The sequence below is a fragment of the Schistocerca serialis genome, chromosome 1 (genome assembly GCF_023864345.2).
Source record: "Schistocerca serialis cubense isolate TAMUIC-IGC-003099 chromosome 1, iqSchSeri2.2, whole genome shotgun sequence".
NCBI classification, from domain to species: Eukaryota; Metazoa; Arthropoda; class Insecta; order Orthoptera; family Acrididae; genus Schistocerca; species Schistocerca serialis.
The window spans coordinates 662,400,365-662,415,840 of record NC_064638.1 but is presented as its reverse complement, the minus strand read 5'-3'; the positions used below and the strand labels follow the sequence as shown (position 1 = coordinate 662,415,840).

The window sequence follows — 15,476 nt, the reverse complement described above, 5'->3', positions numbered from 1 at the left end:
GATATGAGAAACAAAGAACATTAAATGGAGTGCATTTATAAAATAAGGTAAAGTGGAAAGGATAGTAAAAGTTCTATGGTTTCAAGAAGTTTATGACATAGTCATGAAAGTTTATAGACAGGCAGTAGAGCCACAGAGAGAATACATTTACTCCTGTATGCAGTGATTCTATCCTTAAGAAGGAATATTCAGGTCCACAACCCACTGATGGTGAGATCACTAGAGACAAATCACAAAATCAGAAAGTAGGTGGTACAGGATGAAACTGTCTGTCTCTTTTTCAAAGTAACCGTCTCAGCTTCCTCCGTAAGCAATTTAGGGAAGTCATCGAAAACCTAAACCCAAATGGCTGACTAGATTTGAATGCAAGTCCATTGCCTTTATCACTGCACCTCCTTGCTTGGTTTTTGCTCGTAATATGTATTATACCAAAATTATATAAATGAAAGTGACCCAGAAATCTCTGAACAATCATTAAAAGAAAGGAAATTTTGAGAGAGAGATTTAAAAGCAAACTGGATAGTCAATTCTAGACAGTTAATGACAGTTGTTTTTCATTCCAAAAACTGAAATATCAATTAAATTGGTAGAAAAGTATTAATTGTGGAACACTACATAACATAATTAAAACAAAGATTACAGCTTAAGGAAATTATTTGATACTTGAGAATCATGACCTCTGAAAACATTAGTTCCCTGCATACTGTCCGAGTACTACTACAGGACCTGGAGTGATTTTACCTTCCCTTCAGGAAATGGGCTTTTGGTTGGTTGGTTGGGTTAAAGATTAAAGGGACCAAACTACAAAGGTCATCGGTCCCTTGTTTCACAAAAACACAGAGCACAGGGAAGCTATCCACCAGTCAAGCGAAGCACTAAAAGAAAAATTCCGGGGGAAGAAAAGCCCCATGGTCCATTGTAAGACAACACGGAAAACAGAGCACAGCTACAAAAACAACATAGAGAGCAAAGGCAGAAGGAATTAAAACTGCACAGCAGAGGACTGTGACTGGGTGATCACGAAAATAATAGGTTGAGCCAGCCACTCTGCAACACGTTAAAACCTCCAGCCTAAAACTAATTAAAAGAGACAGCTCAAAAGAGGGTGATGTTACAAAAGTTAAATGGACCTATAAAAGCCACTTGCGCGAATAAAACTTAAAACCCGATCTGCCATAGAGACATTGTCACCTAAGAGAGATGATAAAGCACCCTGGAGATTAAAAGTTCGCCTGAGGGCGGTTAAAAGAGGACAGTCCAACAATATATGGGCCACCGTCATATTCGCACCACAGCGACAATGAGGGGGGTCCTCTCGACGCAGCAGATGACCATGCGTCAGCCAAGAGTGGCCAATGCGGAGCCTACACAGAACAACAGAATCCCTGCGAGAGGCCCGCATGGAGGAACCCCACACAGTCGTTGTCTCCTTTACCTGCCGCAGCTTGTTGGGTGCAGACAGAGTGCGCCATTCGTCTCCCCACAACCCAAAGACCTGACGGTGCAAAACGGTTCTGAGATCAGTTGCCGGGAGGCCGATCTCCAACGGCAGTTTGTGGGTAGCCTCTTTGGCTAACTTGTCGGCGAGTTCGTTTCCCGCGATCCCAACTTGTCCCGGGGCCCATATGAACACCACCGAACGACCACGCTGTTCAAGAGCGTGAATGGACCCCTGGATGGCACCAACAATGGGATGGCGTGGGTAGCACTGGTCAAGAGCCTGTAGACTATTGAGCGAGTCACTGCAAATGACGAAGGACTTTCCAGTGCTGGTATGAATATGCTCAAGGGCACGAAAAATGGCTGTCAGTTCTGCGGTGTAAACACTGCAGCCTTCCAGCAAGGAGCGCTGGTCGACATAGTCCGCATGAGCATAAGCGTACCCCACACGGCCATCAACCATCGAGCCATCGGTACAGATAACCTCCGAGGCATGGTATGCGCCTAGGAGAGCAAGGAATTGGCGGCGCAAGACTGCGGGAGGAACTGAATCTTTCGGCCATCGGGAAAGTTCCAGCCGAAGCTGCGGCCGACAAATACACCAAGGTGGTGTATGTGGACGGACCTGGAAAGCAGATGGAAGAGGCAAACACTCGAGTTCATTAAGGAGGACCAAACACGGATAAAATGGGCTTTTAGCCATTCATTTTTTTTTTTTTTTTTTCGTACAACAGTTTCAAAAGCCCAAAGCAGTAATGTTTTTAATTTCGTGTATGTCAGCTTAACTCCAATTGTTCCTGTTCCAGCAGCTATACATACACGTTTTTAATTGCCACAAAGATGGGTGTGTATGTGTGTGTGTAAAAACTAAATATTTACCCAAGCATTCGGTGCCCTGCTGCCCCTAATGAGGCTCTCTGTGTGGCAGGAGACATTCCAATCTGTGGCCGCCAGTTTCGAGAGTCATGAGCATTCAAGTCCTGTGGTTTCAGCACTCTTGGTGGTTCCCTGTTGGAATGAAATAATAGTCAATTAACACACATGTTCAATACATGCAGAAAACTCAATAAAAGTAACTTATCAATATTTTTGCTATAAAACAAATGAGGGATTAGCATTTAATGACAGTGTCACAGGACTACAATTGCTGCCTGGTCACTTTTAGTCCACCTCCACCAAATGCAGCATGATATCAAGTGCATAGGTGTAACATGAATTCAGTTTCCATCCAATAATTAAAATACTTTCAGTGACTGCTCATGCAACTTAGTATGCACAACCAATAATAGTACCTTTATTTACCACACTATAAATAATGTCACAAATACTTCATTAACCAAACAATATTAATCTCCATTATACAACATATGGTGGCTTGTAATGGGTTGTTATAAATAAACTGACAGTGTTCCGAGTGCTGCAATGCAGTGCTATACATCATAGGATGCTCAAACACTTTATATACGTTAATTATTCAGTGGTTCTGCCTCCAGGTGAACACATGGTGCTGTAAGGGGTGAGAATGTGGTGTGGGTGCAGGAAGAGGGCTAGAACCATCAAACACATAACGGTGGTTCTGGAACATTTATTAGGAGACAATCACAAGTTACAACATGTGTTCAACATGGTTTCTTGACTCAGCAACATGTTGCATTCGTAACATAGCATGGTCAATGATTGCTTGCATCATATCCCATCTAATCAGAGCGATGAGCCATCATATACTATCCTTGAGATCAGGAAGAGTCCAGAAAGACTTCACACTCATTCCTGATAGAAAAATCTTTCTGATATCCTCACAACCAGAAGACAAATGGATTTAGTTCAGATTATGTGTAAGGCCACACATCTTTAAATTGCCTGGACAAAAATCTTTCTGATATCCTCACAACCAGAAGACAAATGGATTTAGTTCAGATTATGTGTAAGGCCACACATCTTTAAATTGCCTGGACATGATGTGGTTGTTACCATAGGTTTCTCGAAGCAAATCATTCACGTGGCAAGCAACATGTGATGCTGTCACAACTTGCATGAAAATAGTGGTGTGGACACAGTTACGTTCTTGCAAAGCTGGAATCACGCATTGCACAAGGAGGTCCTTATAACATGAAAAAGACACTGTACATGTAACAAGCCTGAGATGTGTCAACTCCTTGAAGAAAAACAGACCAAGAATATAGGAGATTTTGAAACCACAGCAAACAGTCACACAAGCTGAGTACAGTGTATGTTTCAGCTCAACATGTGGCAGAGTAGAACTTCATATGTGACAGTTCTGTGCATTCAGAGCAGGGTGCAGAGTAAAATGTGCCTTGTCCATCCAAAATTATTCTCTGGCCACATATCATCCATTTCCATGCATGCCAAAAAATGAAGGGCAAAGTCACAGCACTGTAGCCTATCTTGGGGCTTTGTTTGGTGTACATTCTGAATCTTGTACGGGTACCTGTATAAAATACACTGCAAAATCTTCTGAACTTTTGACCAGGTGAGAGAGAATTCCCATGACACAATTCAAACAGTGGTTGCAGAATTTGAGGCATATGCTGCACAGTTGGCTGTATCAACAGCAACTTAACAACTGCCACTGAAATGAGGCAAAAACCTGTTCCTGCTGAACCACCTAATTCACCTGTTTCTTCAAATTTTGTGATCATATTCTTTAAGCCATTTATTGAAATGGAGTCTCTTTGCACTGTTTCTGTCAACAGTATCCCCACAATACAGCACTGTTATTTCTGTCATTCTCATAAAACAACTTTTCCAGCAGTGCACAGTCTTTCTTTTCAATAACTATTATGTTTTGCTGTGGAAAACAAGAACTTCCATAACTCTTTACACCAACAGTCACTTCAAGAAAGGAATCAACATATTTCACCCAGGGACAAAAAGCATACTGACATCAAAACAGGAAATATTTCACATTCTGACTGCTGACAGTGTCATTATTCATGTCGTGGCAGAAAGTGGAACTTCTTTTTTCCCAGCATACTCCAAGACTGCACTGATTAATGTACATATCTAAAATTTTTCAGTACCCTGTGATGTATGAAACCTGCACTGCAACACTCAGATCATCATCAATTTAATTATAACCATGTGATATAATCAGCAATGTGACAGACAGTATCCTATTGAGCTCATCCATAAGCAGACCCCCTGTGCTCTCTCTTCCTCTGAAACCAGCAAACCTGATAACCAGCCACTGATCACTACTCCTCTGAACACCCCTTCCATCATTCCCTTGTGGTCGACACTGGTGCAAGATCTGTCCCATAAGCCCACCTTTTTTATCTTGCGTGGTGTAGACAGACAGTTTAACTTGACTTGCTCCAATGGGTACACCAAACCACAGGGAAATGAACACATGCTCCTATAGGTCTCCAATAGTCTGAATTCACAAAGTGAATGAAACACTAGCAAGTCCGGGCCATAGTGAAGTTAGTGTAGAAGTATAACAGTTCCAAATCTGTGAACATTTGGGACCAGAAAACAATTTGAGTCAGCCTGACTGTGCAATGGCTCACAATTAATAGCTGCAAAGTACACTTAGCAATAAGCCATGCCACAAGTCTGGGCCACAGGCTCAGCAGCAAACTGGATGGCGCCACATGACATGCATAGTTCGGTGGCGATTTCCCTTATGAAGACAGCCTGGAGCCACCACTCGCACCCGTAGTACCTCTGACATGTCCACATCCATGCTAGGTGGGGAATATGAATCACTGTCAGACACAAAGCATCCACACCCTCCTATCGCAGTCCATCACAGACATTTCCTACCATATAAAAGACAGAGCCAGATGTGAAAGCAGCCATGTTATATATAAGCTATGCTGCATTTACTGTATAGCCTTCTATGTGGACATGACAAATAATCAAATGTCGATTTGCATGCATGGACACCATCAGATTGTGGCAAGCTAGACCATCCAGTTGTCAAACATGCTGTGCACCCCAACATACAGACTTTGATACTATGCAAGCCATTTGAATAATTCCTTCCAACCCTAGTTTCTCTGAAGAACACAGGTCGGAATTCTTTCTCCAGCACATCCTGCACTCTCTCAACCCTCCTGGCCTAAACCTTCGCTAACATGTTTCTCACTGATTCATCTTACCTTTCCCTTCTCTCTTCTTTCTCAACCACTCCTTCCCTATCCATATCATGTACTGCCTTCTGTTACGACATTCCCCCCATCCCATGTAGACATATTTCCCCCCCTCTCCCTCTTTACCTCCCCCCCTCCAAACCATCTTCCATTCCTCCCCCTTTTTCTCATCCCTCCCTGTCTTCCCCTTCATTTCCCTCCTTCTCTCCTTCCTTCCCACCCTCCCCTTTCCACCTTTTATAAATTATACCCTCTGGACTCCATTTGTCTTATGCAGCTGCTGATTCAACTGTTGAAAGACCTGCCTCACAGCTTGCCACTATCTGCCTGTCACCTCGTGCATTCTTCCCTACACCCTCCCTGACCCCAAGTATCCAGCCAATTGTCCTCAATAACCAAAAATGAAAAGTCAGGTCTAATGTAGCCACTAGTGTTGGCATTTGGGCATCTGTGCGGTTGTGTGTGCTCACATTAGAGAGAGCTAATGTAAATGTTGTATTCTGCTGAGTGCTTCTATGTGCCACAAATCAGTCAGTTACAGGTGAGAGGTTGTCTGAACTTTTCAAGTGCATCTCTAGGTGCAGATATGTGTCCTTTCATAGTATGGTCAGTTTTTCAGTGGACTAAACAAACCATTGTGCAGACACAGCAGAACTCCCAAGGCATAGATTTCTTCACTAAGGCAATCATGTATCCACAAAAGCACACTGTTTTGCTGTATCTTGCTTTTTAGTCAACAATATGTTACAATGTCAAAAGCCATTCAGAAACCTAGGAAAGTAGACAGGCTGTTAAGCTGCACCTCATGTTTACAAGATGTCACGTAGAAACCAAGCAAGTTGTGTTTCACAAGAGTGGTTTATTTTCCCCAAATCCACCCTGTTTGAAAATGGGTGACCTGGACTCTTTTCCACTTACATGAGACTATTCCCTGTGAGAGATTCTTGATAATACGAGCTACAAAAGACGACTAATGTACTTGACATGAAAAGGGGCGGGGGGGGGGGGGGGGGGGGGGGGGGGCACATGACAGTCAAACACTGGCATGGTCATCTGCACATGTGGGAACACATTTTCTAATGCAGAATTTAATATTCAGCTGTCCTGTTTGCTGTCTTCAGTTTTGTCTTATAAGTAGGTGGAGTGTTTGGATCCTTTCAATGACAAAAACATGTTAGAATTTTCTGATATGTTTTTTGCCAGGATCCTGACTGTAAATTATCGTAGGCCTCACATACACTCAAGAGCCAAAGAAACTGGTACACGTGCCTAATATCGCGTAGGGGCCCCGCGAGCATGCAGAAGTGTCGCAACATGATGTGGCATGGACTCAGCTAATGTCTGAAGTAGTGCTGGAGGGAACTGATACCGTGAATCCTGCAGATCTGTCCAGAAACGCTCAACAATGTACACATCTGGAGAGTCTGCTGGCCATCGGAAGTGTTTAAACTCAGAAGAGTGTTCCTGGAGCCACTCTGTAGAAATTCTGGGTGAGTAGGCTGTTGCACTGTCCTGCTGGAATTTGCCAAGTCCGCCGGAATGCAAAGTGGACGGTGAATGGATGCAGGTGGATCAGGCAGGATGCTTACATACATGTCACCAGTCAGAGTCATATCTAGATGTATCAGGGGTCCTGTATCACTCCAACTACACCCGCACCACACCATTACAGAGCCTCCACCAGCTTGAACAGTCCCCCTGTTGACATGCAGGGTCCATGGATTCATAAGGTTGTCTCCATACCCGTATATGTCCATCCGCTCGATACAATTCAATCAGGCAACATGTTGCAGTCATCACAAGTCCAATGTTGGTGTTGACGGACCCAGGTGAGGCGCAAGGGTTTGTGTTATTCAGTCATCAAGAGTACAGAAGTGGGCCTTCAGCTCCCAAAGCCCTTATAGATGATATTTCTTTGAATGGTTTGCACACAGACACTTGCTGACAGTCCAGCACTGAAATCTGCAGCAATTTGTGGAAGAGTTGCACTCCCGTCACGTTGAATGATTCTCTTCAGTCGTCGTTTGTCCTGGGTTCTTTCAGGATCTTTTTCCGGCTGCAGCAGTGTTGGATATTTGATGTAGTGCCAATTATTTTAGGGCATGATTTACAATGCGTTTGAGCCTTAATCACAAATACTTTTATATCTGCCAGTTTTTAACAAAATGTTCTCCATTTATCTTTTAACCCTTCGACCGCTGTTGACAAATTAAAGCATCATGCTCTGCTACTCCTCACGTGCTACTGATGAGTTTAAGTATGGCTCTTTGGTTATCCTTCAGCACTATTGAAAAGTTCACTCTGGTCTCCTTGCTGACACCTGAGTACTAATGACAAGTACAGAAGCACTGCTATTCAGGACTGACTGTTGTTGATGAGCTATACAACAGAATTTCTGCATCATATCTCAGCAACCTTTCACATTTCTGGTTGCTAAGTTCTGAACAGATACTTAGTCTGTTGTGATCTTGTTTTGCCACATTCGACTTTCAAATGTCAAAGCATTGTAGCTGCACAGTGGAAAAGTGCTTTGTGGTTCCACTGTGGATAAGATCATGGAAATGCAAAGAACAACAACGAGGATGAATTATTTTATGTTGTTGTAGCAGATGACCCGTCCACAGATTCTGAAAGCAAACCACCAACATCAGCAGATGCAACACAACAGTGGTATGTATCAACAAGAGATTTTATTGATAGTTCTTCTGAATCCAAAGAATCTGAATGGGATACAAATTTTCATGATGGGTTACCAAAATTGGATCAGAAACTATGAAACAAAATGCTGTACTAACATCTCTGAGGATCTGAAACAGTTATAAAGTCACATAGAAGCTTGAAACACAGAAACTAATTTTTATATCTGCAATAATGTTCATCTCGGCAAAGACAAATCTTAGAAAACTTAAGGAGACATTGCGAAAAACACTCTGGAAATATTCAGCACAGAGTGAGGCATGCTGCTCAGGTAACCCTGGCCCAGGACATCCATATGCAGCCTACTTAACACAAGTGATAACGCAGTGCTCAGTTCATGCTGGTGCCCATAGCTGTGACACCTTCTCCTCAAAATAAAAGCAGCTGCATGTAAGTATACAGCTGTTACAGTATACAAGGAATGAAGTAGTAGGTTTGGAGTTTGAAGGACACTGGAGGAGCTGGTGCTCAATAGCAGGAAGGCCTTGGGAATATGAGATGATGGTGTATAGATAAGTGATATCAATAGTGACTAATACGGATCCAAGAGGCAAATGGGGTGAGGATGGTCAGAGAGATGGTGAAGGAAGAGGTTAGAATCTTTAATGTGCTTCCCAAAATCCACAGACCCAACGAACCTGGGCTCCCCACTCCAACTGGTTATTATGTTCCCACTTAAAGAATATCTGCTCTTATCGATCGACACCTCCAACCAACTCCTCAAAGCCTAGCCTCTCATAATGGAAATACCACTTCCTAAACCAATTCTCAACCATATGCAACACAGCCGCGAGCAGCTGCATAGCACCCTCCTATGTCCAATTGGTTAAAGGGAAGTGTTGTACTATGTATTTACGAACAATGAATGCTGATTGCCAACTACTGAAGAACATTTATTTAATGTGGTTTGGAATAGGCAAGTACTGAGTGTGAGGTTTCTCTGTATGTGCATATTAACTGAATAGCAACAGAGATGGCATTGCTACTGGATGGGGCAGCACTGGTAGTGGCTCGCATTTGGCCACACTTGCCATTCTTAATGTTTTCTCCGTGCAGCTGATCCCCTCCTCGGAGTTGCACTTGCCTCCATGGAAGAAGACGGTTGTGACAATGCATGAAAAAGAATTTTAAGTTGTTTATTGAGTATAAAAAGTTGTGACAATGCATGAAAAAGAATTTTAAGTTGTTTATTGAGTATAAAAAGTTGTTGCAATGTATGTGGTTCACAAAAGAAGAAAATTCTCTCAAGTAGTAGTTTTCAGCAGTCAGCAGCAAACCAAAAAGGAAAAGAAATCAGTGATATGAGGTGTACATGGTATAGTTGGACACTGATTTCCAGAGGGAGAGTGGGGGAAGAGGCAGGGAGGGAGTGAGGAGGAGGAGGGGGAGTGGGGGAGGGAGGGAGAGAGAGAGAGAGAGAGAGAGAGAGAGAGAGAGAGAGAGAGAGAGAGATATTTTCAAGTAAAGATGCAGGTAAATAGAAAAAGGCGTTTTGACATTAGGAGCCTACCCTTCAGCTAACGTATTTCACTACTCAGCAAAACTGCATAGAGATACCCAGGAAACATTTCAATTGACTATGCCACAAAATGGTGAATCTGCAAAAATTTGGCACCATAAAATGAATAAAATTGATCAATACTTGAAATAAATTAGTAATTTTCATCATGGTAAGTTCCAGTGAGTTGTCCTTGGCAATGTCAACTGCAAAGATTACTTGATGCAGCAGTCATCAATAACATTTCATTTGAGAAAAGTTTACACTGAGTTGAGCTGTTGAGAAGAGAAGTTGAGCTGTTGAGAAGAGAACTTTAAATTCTTTAGCGATATATGAAAAGGGAAGAAGAAATTTAGCTGTCAAAAATTCACTACTAAATTACTTGACAACAATAACAACACAGAATAAAATAAGAATCGACAACGTGGAAGGTTGACGATTCTAGTAGCAGGTGGCTGTTTTCGAGTCATCCGTTCCACATCAAATAGCCAGCATCGGCCACTGCCATGGTAACTTTTGTCACAGCCCTCCCACCACAACCACCCTGCTAAGCACCGGCAACTCGCCGTGGCTAGCACAGCTACAAGTCATGAGTGGGCTTTATTTGAACCAAAATAAGGTGTTTGGGGCAGTGCTGTGTTTTGGGAGAAATTAGGAATGAGTGGCTGGCCAAAAAGAAATCTGCATTGTTGAGTTTAGAATACTGGGCCAGCAGACAACTCATTAGATGTTGCAAAGACCGATTTAACAAGGAGAGGTCCCCAACAGTGCGATCAACTTTTTAAAACCAAATATAGGGTGATGCAAGTTAAGATCCCAGGTATTACAACCTGCAGCCATTCACTCTGGTGGGCCCTCACTTGAGAGTAACTGACGGAAAAAATATCAGCATTTTGCATGATGGTTAATACCGTGAGAAAAGTTGTTTTAGCTAGACTGCTTGCCTGGTGTAAAGGATAGGATAACTGTCTCACATGCAGGAGGTGGAGAGTTCAAAACTTGTCAAGTGAAGTAAATTTATTTATTTTTAAATTTTTATCAAAATGGCTTTCATTATTATTTTTATCCAGTTAATTGGCTTAAATGTAATTTTTTTATTTCTATTCCTTTGTCACATCATTTTAACCATCGTATGAACCTTTTCATTTGTTACATTTTTTCTTTATATCATCCTTTTTTCAATCAGAATTTTTGTGAATATGAAGTTAATGATATTTATCTGTTATTATCTTCAATTAATAGAAAACTCTGATCTATCAGTCAAAAACCAAGATGAAATAATCTATTTACACTGAATGTGCAATGGTGTGAAAAATGTATTTTTCATTAGCCAATGTGCATAAAACACCTGAACTGAGATTTCAAGTGGAAAAAGAATAATAGGAATAAAAAATGAGAGCAAATGAAGAAGTTGATATTATGATTAAAATTATGTGACAAAGGAATGGAAATTTAAAAAAATATATTTAAATCAATTAACTGAAAGAATATGATGATTGAAGTCATTTCGATAAAGATTTAAAAATAAAAAGAAAATTCGATAAAGATTTAAAAATGAAATGAAAATTTCACTGCTCCTGATGGGATTCAAACCCACAACCTCTTGCATCTAAGGTTATCATCCTGTCCATTATGCCACACAAATACTTTTTTTAATGCTATAAAGTGTCACACAAAATTCCGAATTGTTTTTTCATTAATTACACGCACACAGGTGCCCATACATGGTTTTTAAAAGTTGATCCCATCGGTGGGGCCTCTCCTTGTAAGTACAGATCTCGTTTTATTTATTTATTCTGTGTATGGTTTACATGCATTTGGTGTAATATATGAAACAAGAGGTATAATACCATGTGATAAAATTTTGCAATGTAACCACAAACGTAAAGCAGAACGTAACAACAGTGTATATATAAATTTATTTTAGAGTTGAGATTATTAATCCATGTAGAGTTTGAAGCTTCAAAGAAATCATTTTTCTCCTGGATATGTTGTGAACCGGCATTCAGTAACAATGAGATGAACAGTCTGACGAGATTCTCCGCAGTCGCAGCTCAGTGATTTGGTTATTCACCATTTTCAAAATGAGTCAGGGCAGATGCCATGTGATTTTTTTATTCTGTTATGCATTTTCCATGCGTGGCAAGGCAGTTAATTTCCTATTTATGGTGGAACAGGGTCAACACTGGTCAAGCTTTACCCTGTTTCGGGGCTTCCCAATATTCTCTCCACATGTCATTAATTTTGAAACTGTCCATCAAAAGTAGTTCTGCAAGTGGTAATGCAGGAGATCTAGATTTTAGCTTCTGCAGAGCAGCACTACCCAAGCCACTGTGCAGTGGAACATGCAGATTAGCTACAATTTTGTGTTTTACTTAACTAATCTTTTCTGTCTGCGAACATGAGGGGAGGAACGGGGACGATATGGCTCAAAACAGGTAGTGCTTTGTATACAGCCACTAATTAGTCTCATGGTCTCATTCAGATTGGTGTCAATCTTCTTCACATGGTGGTTGTTTAACCAGACTGAAACCCCATATTTGGCAAGCAAGTTCAAAAGTCTAAGTGCTGGTGTTCTAAGGATGGGTGCATTCGCCGCCCATGTGGTACTGGAAAATTTATGGATTACATTGCCACTCATGTAAAGTTTTGCTGTGGGGTTTTCTAGATGCTTTTTAAAAGATAGTGTTTGGTCCACTGTTATCTCTAAATAGTTTGGGAAAGGATTACAGCGAAATGAGTTACTGTTGAAGTATGCTTGGGGCTTTAGACGTGCTTGTTTATTATTGAGGCAAAAGCACAACACTTCAGTTTTGATGCTGTTTGGCTTAGTCTCCAGTCAGAAAAGTATGTCCTCAACTCTGTGAGCTCTTCCATTAAGATGTTGATGTCTTCCTCTCTAAGCTTACAGTAAAAATTAAAGGCGTGTGACGAGGGCCTCCCGTCGGGTAGACCGCTCGCCTGGTGCAAGCCTTTCGATTTGACGCCACTTCAGCGACTTGCGCGTCGATGGGGGTGAAATGATGATGATTAGGACAACACAACACCCAGTCCCTGAGCGGAGAAAATCTCCGACCCAGCCGGGAATCGAACCCGGACTGTTAGGATTGACAGTCTGTCGCGCTGACCACTCAGCTTACAGTGAGAGGCAAGGGCAAGGTCATCAACATACGTAAATTTTGTAGATGTCATATTTGGTATATTCAACAGGACTGGAGCAAATACTGAGCCTTGAGGCAGCACATTATTTAGATGTCTCACCTTACTCTTACTGTTACCACTTATTGATTGGAAAGATCTTTCACAGAGCATATTATTTAACAAATAGATGAAACCATGTTGAGAAGTTTATAAATAGATATCAGTATTAAGCTAGATGTTGCAAAGGCTAGTTTAAACACAGAGCTCAGTGCTAAGATTGACACTTTGATTACAGATCTAAATGCAGAAGATACCACGATTGCTAGTCTCGAACAGCATATCCAGGAATCTCCTAAGGAGAAACAAGATAAATACAAAAAAAAACTAACTTTCAAACAATGTAAACCACTTTACAAGAAGAGTTGCACATCCAAGATAAACTAACGATGTGATTTTGTAAATAATTACATTTTGGAAGAGGTTACGGAGGTACATCAGAATGTAAAACAAATAGAAAATTAACTGTAAAAAGGTGACATAAGTAAACAGACGGATCTTAGACCTGCAGTTATGGTTACACATGTTAGAGCAGGGTAAAGACACGGACATAACGGCATCGCCGGGCTCGACTTTCGCAACTTTGGAGGAATGGGTACATTAATTAATTACTCAAAAGATACAAGAAATGTATTCATCACAGTCAGTACACCATTGTTCACAGTTGGTTTAAAAAACAGAAGGGGAAGTACATAAGCTTCAGGAGGAACAGAAATTTAACTAAAGTAATTGGCTTTCACCTGAACTACTTGAAGAATTAAATTTAGGTGGAGGAATGAATTCATCTGAACAATTTCCTACATTTAAGCTGGAAGGCGATGTTCACCCCACATATTTCTTATGAGTGTCTTCGAGATTGTTACAGAAATGCTGGGACAATAATAAAAGAATTGATTTTGTTTTAAGTTATTTAGATAGGAGAGCCACTGAATGGAACAGCTCATTTGAAGGAATTTTCTTCCTGAAGTGAATTTCAAGAGAAATTCCAGTATCCAAGAGAAACAGACATTGGAATTACTACACTTGAAGTATTACAACAATAACAAAATTTATTTAACTGATATCCACAGCTAAAAAACTTCATGTTGAATTAAAACAAGGCTGCAGCTGTATAGTTATCTTATTTCAAAAGCGCGATTGGTTTCATAACGTTAGTTACGTCAGCAACAGGGTAAACAGGAACAATAAATAGAGTGACTGGGATCACAGGGGAGTGCGACAATTTACTAGCAGCATGGGTCCAGGCCTCTGAAAGATAATTTAAGCAACAGGACTTAGTCGAATTATTATTATTATCTTCACTTTCTCAGACGTTAAGTCCGGTTAAAAATGGAGTGACGCGGACCTTGATCAAGCGTCACTTACTTTTAACTGTACGGTATGTGTTATATTGCATTTAGGAACTTTCGGGTAATTGAACATGTATCAATAATTACGGATTTCTGTAGCTGTATATATATGTTTGGATGTAGCTGTATTGCATTGATGTACTGGTGGATATTGTGTGGTATGACTCCTGTAGTTGATAGTATAATTGGTATGATGTCAACTTTATCCTGATGCCACATGTCTTTGACTTCCTCAGCCAGTTGGATGTATTTTTCAATTTTTTCTCCTGTTTTCTTTTGTATATTTGTTGTATTGGGTATGGATATTTCGATTAGTTGTGTTAATTTCTTCTTTTTATTGGTGAGTATGATGTCAGGTTTGTTACGTGGCGTTGTTTTATCTGTTATAATGGTTCTGTTCCAGTATAATTTGTATTCATCATTCTCCAGTACATTTTGTGGTGTATACTTGTATGTAGGAATGTGTTGTTTTAAAAGTTTATGTTGTAAGGCAAGCTGTTGATGTATTATTTTTGCGACATTGTCATGTCTTCTGGGGTATTCTGTATTTGCTAGTATTGTACATCCGCTTGTGATGTGATCTACTGTTTCTATTTGTTGTTTACAAAGTCTGCATTTATCCGTTGTGGTATTGGGATCTTTAATAATATGCTTGCTGTAATACCTGGTGTTTATTATAATTATAATTATTATTATTATTATTATTGTTATTTTAAGTTTCAGGTAGCAGGGAGGATAGAATATTAGGCACGGCAGTGTACCCAAATATAAATTATTGAAATTACTGGGTGTACGAGTGAATCAGAAGGAAAGGATGACCCACACTAAAAGGAGAGTATAAAGAAGATATATTGGGACAGGAGTTTAGATAAGTACACCCTGTGATCAAAAGTATCCGGACACCTGGCTGAAAATGACTTACAAGTTTGTGGCACCCTCCATTGGTAATGCTGGAATTCAATATGGTGTTGGCCCACCCTAGCCTTGATGACAGCTTCCACTCTCGCAGGCATACGTTCAATCAGGTGCTGAAAGGCTTATTGAGGAATGGCAGCCCATTCTTCACAGAGTGCTGCACTGAGGAGAGATATCGATATCGGTCTGTGAGGCTTGGCACAAAGTTGGCGTTCCAAAACATCCCAAAGGTGTTTTATAGGATTCAGGTCAGGACTCTGTGCA

At 40.8% G+C, this 15,476-nt stretch overlaps 1 protein-coding gene across 1 annotated transcript in view; it reads right to left on the bottom strand.

Annotated features, from left to right (window-relative positions):
- The window catches only part of LOC126479789 (5'-3' exoribonuclease 2 homolog), a 427,511-nt gene that overhangs the window by 224,283 nt on the left and 187,752 nt on the right, over positions 1-15,476 (bottom strand). Inside the window, exon 17 of the mRNA XM_050103814.1 lies at positions 2,320-2,448. Within this exon, the coding sequence (XP_049959771.1) occupies positions 2,320-2,448 (129 nt within the window). The remainder of the gene's footprint in view (positions 1-2,319; positions 2,449-15,476) is intronic.